This window comes from Lutra lutra, chromosome 9 (genome assembly GCF_902655055.1).
Source record: "Lutra lutra chromosome 9, mLutLut1.2, whole genome shotgun sequence".
Lineage (NCBI taxonomy): Eukaryota > Metazoa > Chordata > Mammalia > Carnivora > Mustelidae > Lutra > Lutra lutra.
Window position 1 is genome coordinate 114,388,832 of NC_062286.1, and position 22,589 is coordinate 114,411,420.

General features: G+C 43.0%; 1 protein-coding gene across 2 annotated transcripts in view; it reads left to right on the forward strand.

Annotated features, from left to right (window-relative positions):
* DNAAF9 (dynein axonemal assembly factor 9) overlaps positions 1–22,589 on the forward strand; it is a 134,006-nt gene that overhangs the window by 87,898 nt on the left and 23,519 nt on the right. For both annotated transcript variants that reach the window (XM_047745123.1, XM_047745124.1), the window contains exons 25-29: positions 204–321; positions 2,211–2,299; positions 3,664–3,822; positions 9,783–9,908; positions 22,322–22,359. In XM_047745123.1, the coding sequence (XP_047601079.1) occupies positions 204–321; positions 2,211–2,299; positions 3,664–3,822; positions 9,783–9,908; positions 22,322–22,359 (530 nt within the window). The remainder of the gene's footprint in view (positions 1–203; positions 322–2,210; positions 2,300–3,663; positions 3,823–9,782; positions 9,909–22,321; positions 22,360–22,589) is intronic.

The window sequence follows — 22,589 nt, forward strand, 5'->3', positions numbered from 1 at the left end:
AACCTCCGTGTTGGTCCTAAGCTCCTTTTTCTTTGTAGCTTCTTAGGGATCAGTGTATAAGGTGGTAGTGATACCATAAACAATTTTATTCTCTAGAGTGAATCTAAGTTTCTTTTTTAGCAATTAAATAGTTTCCTATGTGAAGGAGCAGATTTAGGCAAGGCTAGTGATGTAACATAATAGCATTGTCTTTATTTTTCTAGGTTTCTTCAGCATTTTGCCATCAGCAGCATTAGTCGGGAGCCTGTGATGAGGACCCATCTCCCTGTCCTGCTGCAGCAAGCCGAAATCAACCCTGTTCACCGAGTAGAAAATGACAAGGTACAGCAGCTCAGCAAGTATGCTGGGAAGTCACAGGAAGATAATCCCGATAGGCTGCCCTTGGATCTTCTGTCAGTTAACGAAAAGAGCTCAAGCAGAGTCCCTTCGTAAGACTCTCCACCTCCTAGGATACCGATAGTATAATACACATGAAACCTACCCTGCACAGTGAAGAGTGTACAGGCATCTACAGTGACCCCAGCCAAGCCCCAGAGCAGCCATAAAACCCTGGGCCCTTGCTGTGCCTCCCCTGGCTTCTCTATGTCTTTCACATTCTTGCTCAGTGTGCTCTCGTGCCATCAGCTCTTTCTGTTTGTGATAAGGACTTACCTGGCAGCCGGTGACACACTGAGCTTCATAAGAGAAAGGGACTTGTTACTTGGGCCGTGCTGGCATTACCAGGGTAAGGTGATACTTTATAAACATCGTCTTCCCAAGAGTAGATTTTAATCCGCTCCCATCTCACATGCCCCTCCTCTTGATACCTCCCACCATTTCTTCAGAACCAGATGTCATAATATGCTCAGAGAGGGCGTTATTTATATGCAAATCTAGAAGATGCTCAGTTGCAAAAGATATTAAGAGCACCAAGTAATTAGGAGCCTTGATTTTCCCTTAGGCAAGAGTTTAAAAATGAAGATGACTACCTGCTGTATTTTATTAAAAGGGTGCAATAGGACTGGCCTTAAAGTAAGAAGGTATCTGTCTATGAGCACATGTGCTGTGATTTGAGAGGCAGGGGCCTGGGCACTGAGGAATAGGAACCAAGGAGAGGAGGAGGAGGATAATGAAAAAGTTGCATGAAGTACTGTCTGCAGGAGCAGAAAGGGATACAGAGTAGGGGCCTGGTCACAGGAGAGGAAGAACTCCTGGTTCCCAGAAGAGAAGAGGGCTCCCTCTCTCTGCTGATGTGACCGGCTCAAGTGATGAGTACCACCAAGCTGAGCTTTAGTCTGAGTTATCTGTGACCAGGCCCGTTCCCAGTGAGTCTTGTATGTTGTGACAGAAAACACATGCTATGTCTTTTAAATCGATAACCATTCACGATTACCTGGTTCCTTTCCTCCCCTGCTTGACTCCTGCTCTGTCAGGGGATTTCTTCAAGTTGTTTTGGAATACATACGTGCGGAGGGCCCTGTTTTCATTTGATTGTGTGCTAAGGCTAGGGCAGTCCAGCTCCTCTTCTAGTCAAGACTCAGGAGTGCTTCCTACACCCCGTTTGTTTCCTTAGCTTGGGCCATGCAGTTTGGACAGATTGGGCAGCTAGGCGGAAGTATCCCCATGCCACTCCTCTCCTTCACTGAGCTTACTTACCACACCAGTTTAGCCTGTGACATTTTGTCTGAGACTTCCTTTCTGCCCAGTGTTTTCTGTTGTATTTTAACTGATCTAGTCACACCTGCTCCATGGAAATTGTATTAGTAACACCACATTTTATATGATATTTGCTATGTGCCACAGACTGTTCTAAGCACTTAAATATTAACACTCGTATAAATAAACTCAGTTAATCATCACACCCACCCTGCAAGATAGGTTCTGTTATGAGCCCAAGGTCACATAGCTAGATGAGTGCTGGTGCTGAGGTTCAGACCTACAGAACCTGGCTCCAGAAGTCAGTTCCCGTAACCTTTTTTTTTTTTTTTAAAGATTTTATTTATTCGACAAAGAGTGAGATCACAAGTAGGCAGAGAGAGAGGGAGAAGTAGGCTCCCTGCTGAGCAGAGAGCCTGACGTGGGGCTTGATCCCAGGACCCTAAGATCATGACCTGAGCAGAAGGCAGAGGCTTAACCCACTGAGCTACCCAGGCACCCCAGTTCTTCTAACCTTTTACACAACACTATCTCCCAGCTGAATGACAAACTCACGTGACTTTTCTTTCATGTAGGTAATTGTCAGCATTGTAACTGGCCTCCCAGGCTGTCATGCTAGCGAGCTCTGTGCTTTTCTGGTCACTCTGCATAAGGAATATGGCAGGTTAGTATAGCTGCTGCCTTTGTTTTGGGAAAGGGATTCTGTGCCTGGGCCCCATAGACACTGGGAAACCTTCAACGTGTATTAGCCTTTGGTGTGATTGGTATCAGCACGGTAACCATCCATCCATTTAACACATTTGTACTGAGCACTTCCTATATGTCAGGCACTGTTCTAAGTGTGGGTAACAAATGAACAACTAGAAAGTGAATGAACTAGAACAACTGGCTCTAGAACAAAAACAAATGAACAACTAGAAATGAACTAGAAAGTCTCTGCCCTTGTGGAGCTTACATTCTAGTTTGGAAATATGATTAACCAGTTAAGGAAGGTAGTATATTAGCTATGAAAAGTGCTATGGAGAATACAAAGTAGAGAAGGGTGTAGAAGAGTACTAAGTTGGGGGAGGGAGTACAACTTTAAATTGGGTGCTCAAGGAAGACCTCACTGAGAAGGGGACATTTGAGCAGAGGCCTGAGAAAATGAGGAGTGAACCTTTGGAAATCTGGGGACGAGCAGTGTAGCAGCAGAACCAGCACAGGCAAAGGCCTGGAAGTATGCCTGTTCAACAGGGCTGTTCAGGACCAGGGAAGTTAGAACTTGGGAGCTGGTGGGTGTGATCCAACCCTGACCACCAGGGGACTGCATCAGTTCCAGTGCAGTTGGGACATGTCGGCTTAGGGGAAACTGGGGAAATCGTTCATCCATCACATTCTGTGGCCAGCAGATTACTAAACAACCCTGGCTAGCTGAACAGACAGTTAATATCTAGTCAGTACCTCAAAGTAAGGCATCCCGCAGGAAGCCATAAAGGAATGGAGAAGGTGGAACTTGCCTAGAAGTTTGGGAGTTCGGGGAGATTTGGGGGGTTGGATAAGTTTTAGAGACATGATAGGGAAATATTGGGACTCTTAAGTACCAAGTGGTTAGCCAGTTCCTCCCTCATATCCATTGCTTTTTCTGTAGAAATAGTCTGAATTCTTTTCCCTGCTCACTTCCTTGCAAGAGTTTTACTGAGTACCAGACTGAAACCATTTTATTGGATGGGCCTTCAGGAAATGACTGCCTGTTCAGAAGGAGTCTTTCTCAACTCCAAAGTCTGATTGATGGTCATGTGCTTACCTGACCTTTTTCCTTATGGCAAGGCATTTCCTATCAGAAGTTCCAGTGATGGTGGTTTCAGGACACAGAGCTCCCCACCCAGTGCTCTCTGCCTGCTTCTGTGATGCCAGGGTTGCTTTCTCCTGTGCAGGGTTACCAGGCAAAATGTCTGTGGGAGTACTGGTCACACTTGGATCCACAGGCTGAGCCTCTGGGGCCAGGCTATCAGTTGGCCCCCATGCTGAGATTATGCTTGCCATTTCCAGGTGGATGGTATACCGCCAGATCATGGATAGTTCTGAATGTTTTCATGCTGCCCACTTCCAAAGATACCTTTCCAGCGTCCTAGAGGCTCAGCAGAACCGTTCTGCCCGCCAGTCAGCCTACACCCGTAAGAAGACCCGACTGTTGGTGGTGTTGCAAGGGTGAGTACTAGAAGTCTTCTGGGAACGGTGGGGTATGGTGATGACCTTACCATTACTGTTATTTTTTTTTTAAGATTTTATTTATTTGATAGAGATTACAAGCATACAGAGAGGCAGGCAGAGAGAGAGAGGGGAAAGCAGGCTCCCCGCTGAGCAGAGAGCCTGATGCGGGGCTCGATCCCAGGACCCTGAGACCATGACCTGAGCCAAAGGCAGAGGCTTAACCCACTGAGCCACCCAGGTGCCCCCATTACTGTTATTTTTTATGTGGCTAGCCTGGGGCACAGAATGACCTCCACATGTTGGTGAGCAGAGTCTGCACTATCCAGAGAGGCATTAAACAAGGCCTCTGGTTGCTGTCTAGTGGCCCAGAGTGGCTGCAATAGCTTACTCATAAGTTTTTAGTTTGGTGTCAGAGCGCCTGGGTGGTTTAGTCAGTTAAGTGTGCGACCCTTGATTTCGTCTCAGGGTTTATGAGATCGAGTCCTGCATCAGGCTCCACCCTGGGCATGGAACCTGCTTGAGATTCTCTCCCTCCCTCTCCCTCAACCTTCCCCCTCTCTCTAAAAAATTAAATGAAATTAAAAATTAAGTTCGGTTTCAGTATCATGGTATCCCCAAAAGGTAGAGAATTAGGGAAGAGATTTCTGGGCAAGATTCCTTGATAATTCTTATAATAATACCAATCCCTAAGCCTCTTCCTTTGCCGTGTATTTCAGTCCTTCCTCATGTGGAGTTGCAGAGACAACCCCCACACTCTGCAGTCTTGAGCCCCACCATGCCCAGAATGGCTGGTCCAGGAAGGTTTCCTGGGACCCTCAGTGGGGAACATAAATAGTCCAGCTGGGCAGGGAGCTCCCTGGTGAGGACAGATTTGACAGAGTGAGTACTACTGCTTCAGGGACCCTGGCTGCAAGGAGCTTACCTTGACGTGTTCTAAGGCCTTCCAAGGAGGTGCCTTGTGCAGGCCCACTACCCTTCAGGCCCAGAAGAGATCATGCCAGGTCAGGAAAACACAGGCTGTGGTCTTCATGATGACTGGTAATACAGAAGCTTTTGGCAGTTCTCACAAAGTGCTTTTATGCTATGCTGTATTTTCTGTGCTCATAATAATTACTATGTGCAATTGGCTAATTGTTTCCAGTAAAGAGTAGGCCCGGATCCAAAGCCCTATTAAGTCTCCTGGGTAAATGGTGAGAAGTAGAGAAACGCCAGGCGGGTGGTCCTAAGGCCAGAGGTGGGCAGGACTGTGTACCCCACCAGGCCATCTTTCCTCTCCTTCAGGCCTTATTCTCACACCTGCCCTGGGCTTCCCTTCTATCAAACCTTTTGTCCGGGGGCGCCTGGGTGGCTCAGTGGGTTAAGCCGCTGCCTTCGGCTCAGGTCATGATCTCAGGGTCCTGGGATCGAGTCCCGCATCGGGCTCTCTGCTCAGCAGGGAGCCTGCTCCCTCCTCTCTCTCCGCCTGCCTCTCTCTCTACTTGTGATCTCTCTCTGTCAAATAAATAAATAAAATCTTTAAAAAAAAAAAAAAAACAAAAAAAAACCTTTTGTCCGGCTTGTAGGCCAAGGTCATGGAAGACGCAGAGCAAGAGTCTAGACTTGAAACCGTGTGTGTGTGTGTGTGTGTGTGTGTGTGTGTGTGTGTGTGTGTGTATTTTTAAGTGGGCTCCATGACCAGCACAAAGCAGGGCTTGAACTCACAACCTTGAGATCAAGACCTGGGCTGAAATCAAGTCAGACGCTCAATGGACTGAGCCACCCAGGCACTGCAGAACCACTTGTTTTCTTCCGGTTTTCCATTGCTTCTAATGATCAAAGGAATGGATCAGCCCCTGCCAAAGTTGAGGGTCATCGTGGGTGTGGACCTGAAGTCAAATTCAGCAGTCTGACATTGTATAGTCATTGTATAGCATTGCAATCTTCCGTCACTTGAGAGAACATCATTGACCCCTTGTCTCTGACAATACTCGTCTGCAAAAGTGTCAGCTGCCCCAGCTGCTCTGGATGGCAGTGAGAGTGTATAGCTAGCCCACTCGTGTGCTCTTACCCAGCATTTGCCTAGTCATAGTCCTGGGATGCTAGGGACCTCAGACTTCCTGAAGGACTCAAGTGGAAATATCAGCTGAGTGCTGTGGCTCTCACTAAGACCCTGCTCCTACAAACAGGGCCCATTCTCTTATGGCTCCGCAGAGAGCTCTTGGCAGCCTCCTATCTGTATGACCATTTCCTTTGGGGCTGGACCTTTGAGCCCAGTATTGAGAGGTTGCCAGTAAAGGGAGACTCCAGAGGCTTCTCAAATTGAGAATTGTATTTTCTAAATGTGGCTTTTATCTTCATTTATAGGATTCTTGGGGGAATGTGGTGGTATAAGGCAGGGTTTTCTTTTGCCTCTAGAGTGGCCTGGTTCCATTTGGCTTTACTACAGCAGTGGAGCAGTGGTGTTGACCTTTGATAGTCAGTGGAGTTGCTGTTTTTAAAATCAATATATTTTGAAATGATAAAATTTTAGAAGTAGAGGACAGAGTGGTAGTTGCTCAGAGTTAGGGATGGGACTGTGAAGCGGGAGGAAGGTGGGCATGGTTGTAAAAGAGGCAGCACAAGGTATCCTGGTGGTGTTGGGACTGTTCAGTGTCTTGACTGTGGTGGTGGATATAGGAACCTACACAGGTGACAGAATTGTCTGGAACTTACAAACACACACACAAAACTGAGGAAATTTGAATTTTAAAATACTAATTTTAAGGAATTTAAGGGATTGTATTTCTTCATACTCCAGAATACTGTAAGGTCATTCTTTAAATTATTTAAAATATTTAAAAAACAAAGTCTGTCTCAAAATAAAAATTGAATTAATCTAAAACACTTGCCCAAATTGTAGGCTTAAATTGCGAACATAAAACAGGCCAAAAGATACTTGAATAGGGTATCTGTTGTTTAGGAAGAAAGAAAGTTAAAGTTCTACTGGGGTTTTGTTTTGTTTTTTGTTTTGCTTTATTTTTAATAAAGAGAGAACTGACAAGAAAGAGGGAAACATGAAAGGCCAGGTGTTTTTTGTTGTTGTTGTTGTTGTTGTTGTTGTTTTTTGCTTTCATCATGCATTTGAGACAGTTTAGCCAAAGTGGTCAAGTCCAAGCTCTGGTAGCTGGAGCAGTGTGCTTCCTCTGGAGTAAGGGCTGCCTCCACCCGTTTGGAGGCCCTGGCCAGGATGATTACCAGGCAAGGGCTGGGGAGGGAGGGAGGGTCCAGCAGCCTCCCCATCCCAGCAAGCACAGTGAGTGACACCAAGAACCTTTTCTCTTGCCACAGCAGTTCCCGGTTGTGGTGCCCAGATGCATCACTTAGATACACTGGTCTCACCAAGGACTTTGGGGCCTATTTTCATTCCAACCTTTTTCCATTGCATGGAATGCTCTGAAAATCTGGGAATTCCCTAGCCACTGTCTCTAAAGGTTAACCCATGGTATTGAAATCACCAAAATCTATAGGATTGGTAAATCTTTCAGTTCTCTTCTGCTCTAAGAAATGAGTTTCTGGACTCATACCAAACATGGAAAATAAAAAGCTGCTGTTGTTGTTTTTAATTTATTTATTTTAAGATTTTTTTCATTTATTTGACAGAGATCACAAGTAGGCAGTCAGGCAGAGAGAGAGAAGGAAGCAGGCCCCCTGTTGAGCAGAGAGCTCAATTCAGGGCTTGATCCCAGGACCCTGGGATCATGATCTGAGCCGAAGGCAGAGGCTTCAACCCACTGAGCCACCCAGGGGCCCCCCAAAATTTATTTTTAGAAGAGGGGGAAAACTAATACTTAGGAGCAAGGCTGGGGGACTTACCAGAAGAGTTAAATCTGGTAAACGTGACCACAAAGAGATTGGGGCAGTATTTAAGCTTCAGTCAGTCCTGCTTTCAGGTGTGCATAAGGCCCAGCAGTGTGGGGGGCTCTTCTGCATCCACGCCTAACCAGACATTGCAGAACCAGGAGAGAGAACCCCATGTGCCAATACACACACATGCCCAGGCAGGCAGAGAAACCAGGAGGAGAGGGCTCACTCTAACAGCTCTCTGGCTGTCAGGCCCTCCTGGGGGAGCTCTAGAACTGGTTACACCCTGTTCTTGATTGAAGCACTGCTAGTTGGACAGAGGCAGACCTTATGGGGGTGGTGAATAATGTAGTCTGGGATAAAGCCAAGTGCCGTTTTGCAGATGAGTTATTTGTAGGAATTCAGGAAGTGGCTCAGGCAGGCTGTACCTATCCCCCCAGCCACCATCCCTGGTTTCCCAAGGGCTCAGGCCCATATGATCAATAAGGTTGCCTTCAGATTGCCTTCAGTCGTACTGACCTTTTGGTGATAGGCTAGATCAGTTGGGAAAATGTTCTCTACAAGGTAAAGAATGGAGGCCCCTTCTTGGAGTGGCAAAGAGTCTACCCAGGACTGAACATCCAATTCATTCATCTGTCCTGCTTAGGCATCACAGATTACACTATTCATCAACCACTTTACGTTACTACTTAAAGACGGACTGTAAACAAATGAGAAGATAACAGTATATGTAGCTAATGTTCAGTGCCATGGGGAAGAATTGGGGCAGGGGCAGGTTGTGCAGAACGAGGGTTGCTATGTCATATAGGCTGTAGGAAGTCAGAGGATACCTCTCTCAGGATGCCATTTGAGCAGAGAGCTGAAGGGAGCAAGCCTGGCAGACATTTGAGGAAAAGAGTATCAAGGAGAGGACAGAGAGTGCCAGTGTGGAAGTGTGCCTGGCATGTTCAGGGAAGAGCCAGGAGGTCACAGTGAGTAGATTGAGGTAAGGGAAGGAATAGGAGGAGGAGAAACTCCTAGTGGTATGGGAGTCAGATCACAGACAGTTTTGGGGGTTGTGGTAAGGGCTTTAAAAGCTTTGACGCAGGTGCCTGGGTGGCTCAGTGGGTTAAGCCTCTGCCTTCCTCTCAGGTCATGATCTCAGGGTCCTGGGATCAGGTCCCACATCGGGCTCTCTGCTTAGCAGGGAGCCTGCTTCCCCCTCTCTCTCTGTCTGCCTCTCTGCCTACTTGTGCTCTCTCTCTCTGTGTCAAATAAATTAAAAAAAAAAAAAAAAAAAACTTTGACGCTGAGTGGGATGGAAGCCACTCACTCAGTGGTTTAGCACGGTGGGATTAGCACAATCTTTCTGGCTTCTCTGTTGAAAACAGGTTGGGCAGGGGCAGGGACAGAAGCAGGGAGGCTTGTGAGGAGGCTGTGGGGTAATCTGTACAAGAGATGATAACAGTTTGGATCCAGTAGTAGTGGGAGTGTGTGAGCAGCAATCTCACTCTAGTTATATTTTGAAAATTGAGAAAAAATGGAGTCAGTGATGACTCCAAACAAAAGAATGGAGCTAAAAGAATGGAGTCCCCTCTGCTGAGAAGAACGAGGCCTTGGGAGGAACAGGCATGGGAAACTGAATCATTAACATGTTAAGTTCTAACTGAAAATATTTATTGGCTCTGGAAGTCTGCAGTTTGGAGAGAGTTCCAGGCTGGAAATACAAATGCGGGTGGGGTTTGACATGTATCTGCTGACCTACAGGGGTACCTGATCCTCCCTATTTCTCCAGAAGGAGAGAAAGAAGCTATTAAAGGAAATAGACCTACCCAGGAGCTCCTAACATGATTGGAAAACAGGGCTAAGTATACCAAGTCCCACCCTTAGAGCGCCAGGGTCATTTGCAGGCTTCTCTTTACTCCTAGAAGTGGTGGGAGATTCTTCCACTCACTCTTAAACAGTTAGGAGTACTAATGAGGTTTGGGAATGCAGAAACTTTGTGGAATGCAGGGAGGGGCTCTAAATTATAAAGTGGGGTGACCCCAAGGAACCCAGTCAAGGCTCTTCCTTGTGGTTTTCTTTCCACGCTTGCTCACTCAGCCCCTCAGCGTTCTTCGACCCCAGTCAGTAAGCTAATCTTTCTCTTTGCTCCCCAGCTACACAGATGTAATTGATGTTGTCCAGGCCCTGCAGACCCATCCGGACTCAAAGGTCAAGTCCTCCTTCACCATTGGTGCCATCACGGTGTGCGTGGATCCCCTGAGCTGCTACATGGAGCACAGGTACGTACTTCAGATCCTCTGCAGCCCACAGGATGTGGTGGCTTTAAATGCACAGAAAGCGATTTTCTTCTACCCACTGGAAGGAGACACATCTTTATGTGTGTTTGTCTTTTGGAATGCATTAGTCTACCTTATATATAATGAATGCTCAGTTGTTGCTTGATTAATACTAGGTTCTCAGAAGACACCTATGGACCAGAGCCTCTCACCACTTTTCTTTGTGTACTGAAAAGTTGTCCATCTAGGGCAGTGAGACTTGAAACAGTTTCTCCCAGAAAGAAAGAATGCCCATGACAGCCTTTTCTTTTTCTCTTTACTATAGGGGAGGTGCTTTGTTTTCCAGAGTACTTAGAGTATCTCATAGATAATTTTTCTATGGTTAAGCCTTTTTTTCCCCGTCCTATTTATTTATTTGAGAGAGAGAGTATGTGTGTCTTAGCAGGGGGAGGGGCAGAGGGAGAGAGAGAATCTCTAGCAGACTCTCCGCTGAGCAGGGAGCCCAATGCAGGCCTTGATCCCATGACCCATGAGATCATGACCTGAGTTGAAATCAGGAGTTGGCCACTCAGCTGACTGAGCCACCTAGGTACCCCTGTTAAGCAATCTTAAAGCTGTCTTACCTCAGTTAATGACATTCATACTCACTACTAATAGGTGAACTTTGTTTTTTTTTTAAACTGTGGAAGTAATATAATAGCAGCAATGAAAATTGGGTAATAGGGGCACCTGGGTGGCTCAGTGGGTTAAAGCCCCTGCCATCGGCTCAGGTCATGATCTCAGTGTCCTGGGATCGAGTCCCGCATCATCAGATTCTCTGCTCAGCAGGCAGCCTGCTTCCCTTCCTCTCTCTCTGCCTGCCTCTCTGTCTACTTGTAATCTCTGTCAAATAAATAAATAAAATCTTTAAAAAAAAAAAAAAAAGATTCTCTCCCTCTGTTCCTCACCATACCCACATGCATGTGCTCTCTCTCTCTTAAAAAAAAAAAAGAAAAGAAAGAAAGAAAAAGGGAAAGAAAGAAAATTTGGTAATAATTTACCTATAATCTCACTAATTCAATGTAACTTATCATTTTTGTGAATTCCTTGCCTTTTTTATCTGCGTCTTTTTACAGTTATGAAATACATACAATTTTATATCCTTATTCTTAGATTAACATATAACAAATTATGTAATTACATATTATGTAAGTTAATGTATTTATGTTCCAATATCACAGTGGTAATTGCATTTTGATTAATTATATAGTCATTATGGTGTGGATGGACATGCTTATCTTAGCGGTTTCCCTGCTATTAGTCACATAGGTTGTCTCCAACTTTTCACTATTATAAATAATGCTGTGAGTATAATATCCATATAAATTTCTTAAATTTCTTAATTTATCCATATAAATTTCTTAAATTTCAGATAATTTCTTTAGAAAAGTTTCTTCAAAGAGATATTAGTTAATTGAACGATCAGTTTTATAAATCTTTATTCACATTTTAAAATTGCTTTCTGAGTGGGTTTCACAGTTTACACTGCCCCAGTGGTATCTAGAAGTATCTCTTTCATCCTCAGAGCACTCCTTACTGGGGACAGGTTCAGCACTACCTTGTCCCTTCACAGAGCTATATTTGTCCAGTAGCCCAGTGGAGTGTATCCTGGGTCTGTAGACATGTGGTCTTTCTGGCTAGTCCATATTACTAGTATCCCCTGGAAACTGATTGATCCACCCTTAAGCCTTCATCTGAAAGAGCTCTCTTCCTGTTTGAGTCCCAAGTTGATATCTTTAGATTTCTCATATAAATTACACTAGAGGGGCACCTTGGTGCCTCAGTCCTTGATCAGTCATGATCCCCGGATCCTAGGATCGAGTCTCGCATCAGGCTCCCTGCTCGGTGGGAGGCTTGCTTCTCCCTCTTCCACTCCCCCTGCTTGTGTTCCCTTTCTCACTGTCTCTCTGTCAATTAAATAAATAAATAAAATCATTTTTAAAAATTACATTAGAGGTTAATTCCGTTACCACCTTGACTGATACCAACAAACATCTTTACCATCTCTCTTTAGCTGTGACTTAGGTTCTGCTTTCCCATAAAAAGCCAAGGTGGTCTGTTTTCCTTCTGTCTTAGGTTAGGTTATTGTAGTGAATGCTGAGCAGCACCCCGTACTTTGGATTGCCACATTGACTCGTACATGTCACCCTTCCTACCAGTCCTGTTTCTTCTCCTCAAGCTTTTGTTTATTTTTTTTTTAAATTTAATTTTATTTATTTATTTGACAGAGAGAGATCACAAGTAGGCAGAGAGGCAGGCAGAGAGAGAAATGGAAGCAGGCTCCCCACTGAGCAGAGAGCCCGATGCGGGACTCGATCCCAGGATGCTGAGATCATGACCTGAGCCAAAGGCAGTGGCCCAACCCACTGAACCACCCAGGCGCCCCATCAAGCTTTTGTTTAAAGATGAACCAAAGGGGCACCTGGCTGGCTCAGTCGGAGGAGCATACAACTCTTGATCTCACGGTTGTGAGTTCGAGCCCCGTACTGGGTGTAGCGATTACTTAAAAATAAAATCTTTCAAAAAAACAAAACAAAACAGGGGCACCTGGGTGGCTCAGTTGCCTTCAGCTCAGGTCATGATCCTGGAGTGCTGGGATCAGTCCCCGTGTCGAGCTCCCTGCTCAGGATGGAGCCTGCTTCTCCAGCTCTCCCTCCACCACTCCCCCTGCTTGTGCTCTCTCTCTCTCTCTCTCTCTCTGTCAAATAAATAAATAAAATCTTAAAATAATAATAAAAAGATGAACTAAAGCAGAAGGAGGTTTAATGTGTGACTAGATACTACCACTTAAAAAAAGTTGGAAAAGTTGGGGCGCCTGGGTGGCTCAGTGGGTTGAGCCTCTACCTTCGGCTCGGGTCATGATCTCAGGGTCCTGGGATCAAGCCCCGCATTGGGCTCTCTGCTCAACCAGGGAGCCTGCTTCCCCCTCTCTCTCTGCCTGCCTCTCTGCCTACTTGTAATCTCTGTCTGTCAATTAAATAAATAAAATCTTAAAAAAAAAAGAAAGTTGGAAAAGATAGTAATAAGCAAACAACAGATGGAGGTTATACTTTAGAAGAATTAGCCTAGACCAAAAAAAAAAAAAAAAAAAAAATCAAGAAGAAGAGTTAACAGGGTAGGTGGGAACAGTTCAAAGAAATATAAACGGTATGGGGAAGCGGGATCTTGGAATGATGTAATATTCTAAAATTGAATTATGGTGATAGTTGCACAATTCTGTAAATTTATTTTTAAAATCATTGAACTATATACACTTAAAATGAGTGAATTTTATGATATATGTAAGTTATACCTCAATAAAGCTGTTAAATAGAAAAGATCAGGGGGACTAAAGAGTTTAGATAGCAGAAGCAGATGGAAAATGAACTGCTAGAGCCCTAGAAAGAAAACAGACAATAATAAAACCATTATACCAATGAAAATCTCAAAGTACCGAGAAGTAAAATAGACCCTGTAAAAATTTAAGTCTGTCAGAGAACCTCAAGCTTGAGAAAATAACAAAATGAAGAGAAAAATAGGGGCGCCTGGGTGGCTCAGTGGGTTAAGCATCTGCCTTCGGCTCAGGTCATGATCTCAGGGTCCTGGGATCGAGCTCCGCATTGGGCTTTCTACTCAGCGGGGAGTCTGCTTCTCCTCTCTCTCTGCCTGCTGCTCTGCCTACTTATGATCTCGCTCTCAAATAAATAAATAAATAAATAAATAAAAGCCTTTGAAAAAGAAAAATAGACAAAGAAATGAAGATCATTAGAGGAAAGAGAGGGAGTATAGAATACAGACTTAGATTTTGTGGGTGCAGAAACCATTTCTGCTTAATGCTTATGAAATATCGTTGAATAATGGGTGTGCCAACATATGACAAATTAAAAGTCCTTAAGAGAATTCAAATAAATAAGTGAGAAGTATATAAAAGTACTGAAGATGAGCATATAATCTGTTTAAGTATAGAAATAAGGCTATGTTGTATGAATTAGGGTTGTGGATTATAAAAATATAAGTAACAAAATCATGGGTGTTAGGACCATGCCTATACTAATTTCTTCATTTTTTTTATACTGGGAGATCAAAAGTATTAAGTCAGTAACTCAAAGTTACTGATTTATTCACTTTTTAGAAATTAATGAGGTATTTCCAAATTTACCTTTGAACTCCTTCCAGAAGGTAATTTACTATAGGGGTTTACTAATGCTCTATTGGAAAACTAATGATTAGTCCCTGCACATGGGCTATGGGCTGTTATATTCCATGTTCAAGAGGTCCACGTGAAATAGAGTAAGAGAATTGTGGCACCCATGATCAAGGATATAACGTTATTAAATAAAGTTAAACCCATTTTGTAAAAAAAAAAAAAAAAATTGCCAGTGTTAAAGCCCATAAATTTTTTTTTTTTTTTAAGATTTTACTTATTTATTTGACAGAGATCACAAGCAGGCAGAGAGGCAGGCAGAGAGAGAAGAAGCAGGCTCCCTGCTGAGCAGAGAGCCCGATGCGGGGCTCGATCCCAGGACCCCGAGATCATGACCCGAGCCGAAGGCAGAGGCTTTAACCCACTGAGCCACCCAGGCGCCCCAAAGCCCATAAATTTTTTAAAAAGCAAAAATTTTTTACATGGCCAGCTATGGAAAATTTAAAATATGGCCATAGCAAAAACAGCCCTTTCCATCAAGAGTTGAAGAGTTGAATCTACTTCTTATACCTTGAATTGGGGCTTGGGCCCATGACTTGCTTTGGTCAATGGGACATCAAGAATCAAGAAATAAGCAGAGGCTTTAAAAGCATTTACACATTGGGGCTTGCACTCTGTCGCCTCTGAGAGCTGAGACCGCCATATGAAGAAGCCTGGGCTAGGCTGATAGAGGGTGAGAGATCACGTGGAGAGATCCATCTCCCCAGCTGAGCTACCCCAAGCCAAAACAACTGCCCATCTAACCCACAGAATCATGAGGAATAAATACATCATTGTTATTTCAAGCCAATTTAGTTTTGGGCTGGTTTATTACATAGCAACAGTGTAGGAAAATTGGTACATTCGTATAGTGTTGATAGTAATATAAAGTGATTTAATGTATTTGAGAACAAATTTGGCCATTCCATTGCTAAAATTTTGTAGAGTTGTATTTGTACAAATGTTCAAAAGATATATATGTGTAGGGGAGTTTGTTTCAGACGGAATTCTTAATTCTAAACAGTAGAGCCTAATCCAGTGTGTTTTAATGGAAAGGGATTTACTAAAGGACATTATAGCTTGTAGAGTCTCCGGGGTGGCCAGGCTGTATTGGCTAGGCAGCCAGGAGCAATGTTCAATCCTCTCAGGGCTTCCTTCCCCAGAAAATGGGGTCTGCTTACCATACATCCTCTCACTCACCTTGCTCACTGCCAGTGGGAGTCTTAGAGTAATCTGGTTGGTGGAACATAGGTCGCATGCATGCACCAGACTGCAAGAAAGACTGGAAAAGTAGTTTTGTGCTATTTACAAAAGAGATGGACTTCCTAAGTTCAAGCCTAGGAAAGTTGTTTAGAAGTCCTGAACAGGCTGAAACATGACCGATGTGCTCTGCAATGTTCAAAACAGCACCATTTATAATACCAGGGCGCCTGGCTGGCTTAGTCAGTAGAGCATGTGACTCCTGATCTTGGGGTTGAGAGTTCAAGCCCACATGGGGTATAAAGGTTATTTTAAAAAATAAAAATATTGGGGCACCTGGGTGGCTCAGTGGGTTAATAAGCCTTTGCCTTCGGCTCAGGTCATGTTCCCAGGGTCCTGGGATCAAGCCCTGCATCGGGCTCTCTGCTCGGTGGGGAGTCTGCCCCCCCCCCCGCCGCCTGCCTCTCTGCCTACTTGTGATCTCTGTCAAGTAAATAAATAAAGTCTTATAAAAATTTTTTTTAAAAAATCTTTACTACAGAAAAACCCCGCTGTTTAGGCATGCCTGGGTGTCTCAGTTGGTTAAGTGTGCAGCTTTTGATTTTGGCTTAGGTCATGATCTCAAGGGTTGTGAGATCGAGCCTGCATCAGATTCCGCACTCAGCATGGAGTCTGCTGCTGGTCCTTCTCCCTCTGCTCCTCCCCCTACCTCTCTCTTAAATAAATAAATAAGTAAAATCTTAAAACAAACAAACAAAAACACTGTTTATTATATCGAACTGGAAATAATCCAAATGCTCATTAGTAAGACTTAGACTGGTGAAATTTGGAGATAGTCATATAATGGAACACTATGCAAGCATTTTTAAAAAATGAAGTAAATGTCTATGTACTAAAACATAACAACGTCCACAACATTTTGTGAGGTGAGAAAAGTAAATTGTCAAAACAGTATGTATTTTTTAAATGGTTATTTGTATGTGCATAGGAACTAAGAGGATACATACCAGACTGCTAATAGTGGTTCCTTCTGGGAGATGGCCACTTCCTTGGAGACAAATTCTGGATAGTGAGGAAACCATTTGAGATTTTGTAGTATGCATGTGTGCTGCTTGTAAAAAAATACATACATAACAATTTTATTGAAGTATAATTCACATATCATAAAATTTACTCTTGTATACAGTTCAGGGGCTCAGTTGGTTAAGCATCCAGCTCTTGATCTCAGGGTCATGAGATCAAGCCCCACAACGTGCCCCACATCCATCTCCACGCTGAGTTGTGGATCCTGCTTAAGATTCTCTCTCTCTCTCTCCCTCTGTCCCTCCCCCTTCTCCACTCATGCTCTCTCTGGCTAAAAAAAAAAAAAAGTATACCATTCAGTCAGTCCCCATTCCTTTCTCCACCCTACCCCTGGCAACTGTGAGTCTGCTTTCTGTGGATTTGCTTATTCCGGACATTTGATATAAATGTAATCATGTAACATGCAGCCCTTTGTGTCTGGCTTCTTTTACTTAGCAAAATGTTTTCAAGTTCCATGTTTTTTTTTTTGTTATTTTTTTAAAAGATTTTATTTATTTATTTGACAGACAGAGATCACAAGTAGGCAGAGAGGCAGGCAGAGAGAGGGGAGGAAACAGACTCCCTGCTGAGCAGAGAGCCCAATGCAGGGCTCGATCCCAGGACCCTGGGATCATGACCTGAACCGAAGGCAGAAAGAAGCTTAACCCACTGAGCCACCCAGGTGTCCCTCAAGGTCCATGTTTTAGCATGTGTGAGTAACTTCATTCCTTTTAATGGCCAAATAAAATTCCATTGTATAAATATATCACATCTTATTTACTCATTCATCAGTTGATGGACATTTTGGGGCTACTACAAATAATGCTGCTAGAAGCATTTGTGTACAAGATTTCATGTGGTCGGGGCGCCTGGGTGGCTCAGTGGGTTAAAGCCTCTACTTTTGGCTCAGGTCATGATCCCAGGGTCCTGGGATCGAGCCCTGCATTGGGCTCTCTGCTCGGCGGGGAGCCTGCTTCCCTTTCTCTCTCTCTCCCTGCCTCTCTGCCTACTTATGATCTCTCTCTGTCAAATAAATAAATAAAATCTTAAAAAAAAAAGAGAGATTTCATGTGGTCATGTTTTTATTCTCTTGGATATATACCTAGGAGTAGAATTGCTGGATCATAATGGTAACTGTACATTGAACTTTGAGGAACTGTTAACTAAACCCACTACACCATTTACTTTCCCACCACAGTGTATGAGGGTTCCAGTTTCTCCACATCCTCACCAATACTTACAATTTTCTATCTGTATTGTGTAGAGTGGTATCTCCTTATGGTTTTACTTTGCATTTCCCTAATACTAATGATATTTAGCATCTTTTCATTGCTTATTGGCTACTTGTATGTCTTTTTTTGGGGGGGGTAGAAAAGTCTATTAAATCATTTGCCCATTTTCAAATCGGGCTTTTTTTTTTTTTTTTAAGTAATCTCTGTACCTAACATGGGGCTTGAACTCATGACCCCAAGATCAAGTGTTACATGCTCTACCAACTGAACCAGCCATGCACTTTGGGTTGTCTCTTTTTGAGTTACAAGAGTGCGTCATATATTCTGAATTGAAGTCCTTCATGAGATAATTGATTTGCAAAAATTCTCTCCCGTGGATTATCTTTTTACTTTATAGATGGTATCCTCTAAATCACAAAAGTTTTCAATTTTAATGAAGTCCAGTTCATTTTTTCTTTCATTGCTTGTGCTTATGGTGTTATATCTAAGAAAGCATTGCTGAATCCAAGGTCACAAAGATTTATCCCAGTGTTTTCTTCTAAGCGTTTTATAGTTTTAACTCTTGTATTTCGACCTATCTTCCATCTTGAAATAATTTTTACATGCAGCATGAAGTAGGGGTTCAGCTTCATTATTTCAACATGTTGATATCCAGCTGTCTCAACACCATTTCTTGAAAAGACTTTTCTGTTGAATTGTCTTGGCACTCTTGTCAAAAACCAACTGACTATAAATGTGAAGGCTTATTTTTCTGGGCTCTCAGTTATATTCCACTGATAGACATGTCTGTCTTTATGCCAGTACCACGTTGTTCTGATTATTGTAGCTTTGTGGTAAGTTGTGAAATTGAGAAGTGAGAGTCCTTCAAGTTTGTTCTTTTTCAAGATCGTTTGACTATTCTGAGTTCCTTGCATTTCCATGTAAATTTAAGGATCAGCTTGTGAATTTCTACAAGAAAAGACAACTGAGATTTTGGTAGGAATTGCAGTGAATTTATAGATCTGAGAAGTACTGCTGTCTTAAAAATACTAAGTCTTACAATCCATCTTTCCATTTATTTAGGTCTTACATTTCTTTCAGCAATGTTTTATAGTTTTCAGTGTACAAGTCTTATGGTTCCTTTGTTTAATTTATTCCTAACTATTTTGTTCTTTGTGATGTTATTGTAAATGGAATTGTTTTCTAAATACCATTTTTGGATCGTTCATTGCTGGTGTATGGACATGCAGTTGACTTTTGTATATTGATTTTACATTGTATGTTCTTGGCTGAACATATTAGTTCCATTAGTGTTTTGTGTGTACTGTTTAGGATTTTCTATATACAAAAGCATGTCATGAGTACACAGAAATAGTGTTACTTTTTTCTTTCCAATCTGGGTGCCTTTTATTTGTTTTTTTTGGCCTAATTCCCCTGACTAGAACCTCCAATATAATGAGTAGAAGTAGCAAGAGCAGACATCCTGTCTTGTGCCTGATCTGAAAAGGAAAGCATCTAGTCTTTAACCATTAAGTATGGTGTTAGCTATGGGCTTTATATTCCTTTATAATAGGAAAAGATTTTTTGAGACTCTAAAACTTAATTCAGTGTTTTGGGGTTTTTTTTGTAAAGTGTCTACCTTAGCAAAAATAAAATTTACATCATTGCTTCCAGACCATGGTTAAAACAAAAACAAAAACAGGTAGGAGCAGAACACAGTAGGGTGTCTTTTTCCATTCTGTGAGGTGGGGGTTAGTGTGGCTTCTTTAATTTAAGGGTGGGCTCAGTTTGGATTTGGGGTGGGTCTTTGTGAGATTGGTCTGGTGTCTTTATTCTAGTGGATTTCATTCAGTGAGTATCTGTTGGGTCTGCTGTGTGCCAGGGACCATTCTGATAATTGAGGGGGCCCCAAAGAACTAGTCATCCCAGATCTATGCTCATGTGGTATCTACAGTTTTATAGATATGCATGTAGGAATTGTGGGGCCTATGTTTTGGGGCAGATTGGAGCAGTATTTACTAGAATTTTATATAAATCAGGTAATTGGTTGGTGCACTACGTAATGGAGGATACCATACTATGTGAGACTTATAATCACGGTCATTTCTGTTGAAGAGCTGGTCAATAACCTATATATACATTGTATATATATATATATTTTTTTTTTAAGATTTTATTTATTTATTTGACAGAGAGAAATCACAAGTAAGCAGAGAGGCAGGCAGAGAGAGAGGAGGAAGCAGGCTCCCTGCTGAGCAGAAAGCCCGATGTGGGGCTCGAACCCAGGACCTGGGATCATGACCTGAGCCAAAGGCAGCGGCTTAACCCACTGAGCCACCCAGGCGCCCCAACATTGTATATATATTTTAATGAACTTGTCTTCTCTGTTTAAGAGTCCCATGCCAGGCATTCTTCAAAAATACTACAACTAAAAAAAAAAAACAAAAAAACTACAGTTTAGTAAGGAGGATGATATGTAGAGAGGGAAAGCAGAGAGCCAACACTTGTTTTGGGTTACTTGTCTTGCACCCCTCTTAATCCTCAATATACCCCTTTAAGGTAGGTACCACTACCATGTTTTACCATGAGAAGCTGATGCCCAGAAAAGTTAGTTTTCCAAATGCAATACCAGTGACATGTGTCCAGTTAATCATGATTGAGGTAAGAAGTGCCATAACAAAAGATTCGATGCAATTTTATAAGAATTATAAAGAAGCAATGATAACTCCTAGTTGGATTAGGAAAGAAAGCCAACATGAATTTGAAGGACAGAGATGCCAAAGATGCCAAAATAGGAGAAATTGCATTCCATTTGTAGAGAGTCATCGATATGTGCAGTTCTGTGTAGCGGTCAGAGGTTTGAAGAGTAAGATTCCAGCCTGTGATTGGATAAGATGCCTTGAGAGAGAACATTGCTTGTCTTGTTGAAGACATCTGTAGTGTGAATTGCTGAGGGCTGCTGTGAGGAAGCATGCAGGGTGCTGAGAAGGGCCTTCAAGGGCATATACTCTAAGAGTCACAGGCACTGATGGGGACAGGCACTTTCTAAGAATGTATTTGCTATGTGTCAGGCCAGTCAGACTGAATGCAGTGAAGTCCGTGAGTTCTGTTCTTGGGAGACTCCGGTGTAGAATGCATGTCTCTTCCTTGTTCCAGGGCTCTTGATCTTGCTTAGAGCACATGGGGATTTCTCTGTGGAATTCTCAGAAAGTATGAGGGACTCGGTAAGACAACTACATCAGCAGTCCGAAGTGGTATTCATCCAGCTCACTTACCCACCAAATTTGGTTCCAAATGGTATTTTCAGAAAGCAAATAGAAGGATGAAAACTTGCTACCACAAAGGAGATTGCAGGAGAGAAATTCCCCCATGGTGATTTGAACGTCAATACTACCTGCACCTAGACCAGCAACAATTCAGAAGTGTGGCTTCAGCAAGCATCTCATTTGTAGGGAAAGAAAACATGGGAGCCCTGTGGTGCTAAACAGACCTGAGTCCTTATGTAAGCCCTCCCACTTCTTAGCTTCGTGTGAGGCCTTGGGCAAAGTGCTTAGACTGCTTAGCCATCATAAACCCACCCACTCTTCGCAGCTTGTAAGTATACCTGAGGCATGGAGTAGACATGAGGACAGAACAAGACCGAGCATAAGAACCGCTCGCACAGTACCCCATCCAGAGGAAGAACTTGGTAAAAGGCAGTTACTCTCATTCGTCTTAGCTATCTTTCCTGAGAAGGATACTATGATGCTTCAGGAGTTAAAAAGCACTTGAGAGTGTGAGTTTTTCTCTGAAAAGTTTTTCTTAGTTAATTAATTAACTCACACTTTGAATCAGTCACTCTCACCTGCTTCACCTGTGATCCAATTAGTTTCCTGCTATTCTTTCACCATTAGAGCTCAGAGTGAGGTTGAAGGGAAACTGGGATTCTAGCATGCACATAAAGAGAGGCATGGTGGGCGCCTGGGTGGCTCAGCGGGTTAAGCCGCTGCCTTCGGCTCAGGTCATGATCTCAGAGTCCTGGGATCGAGCCCCGCATCGGGCTCTCTGCTCAGCGGGGAGCTTGCTTCCTCCTCTCTCTCTGCCTGCCTCTCTGCCTGCTTGTGATCTCTCTGTCAAATAAATAAATAAAATCTTTAAAAAAAAAAAAAAAAAGAGAGGCATGGTAACTTTAGTACTGAAGATCCTTGGCAGAGTTAGGGGAATGTAATATTTCTCATTTTCCCTTGAAACTTCCCCTTTATGGTCAGGACAGTGTCTCTTTTAAAAAAACAAAAAAAACTTTCTTTTCTGTTTCTTATAATCTAGAGTTTAGGCCTGTATCCCATCTTCAACATTACATCAAGAGTTGGCCACATAAGGACTACTTCTGTGGGGTCCTGGCTTAGAGAGCTTTGGTTCAAAGCTATGAAAAATGATTTTTTTAATAAAGATTTTATTTATTCATTAGAGAGAGAGAGAACACAGCAGGGGAAGAGGCAGGGAGAGAAGGAGAAGCAGACTCCTTGCTGAGCTAGGAGCCCAACGTGAGACTCAATTCCAGGATCCTGGGATTATGACCTGAGCCAAAGGCAGACGCTTAACCATCTGAGATACCAGGCACCCTGAAAACCACTTCTTGATGCTTAGTACTGCCTACCACTTGCCCCTTTGAATAAGTCAGCTTGGATACATTTTTGTGGAAAATAATAAATAACAATTCTGACATTAATGGTTTTTAAATATTTCTTTTTTCCCCCCTCTAGATTTCTCTTTCCTAAATGTCTTGACCAGTGTTCACAAGGTAAGCAATATGTTTTACTTCCTGCTTCTGCATGCCTTTCAAATTCTGTTTAGATGCAACAGATTTTTCTTCACAATCCTTCCTCCCATTCTAAAGTCTGAAACAAACAAAATTCATCCGGGGAAATCTTTGACATCTTTTTCTTTTTCTTTTTTTTTTTTTTAAGATTTTATTTATTTATTTGACGGAAAGAGAGTGAGAGAGGAAACACAACTAGGGGGAAAGGGAGA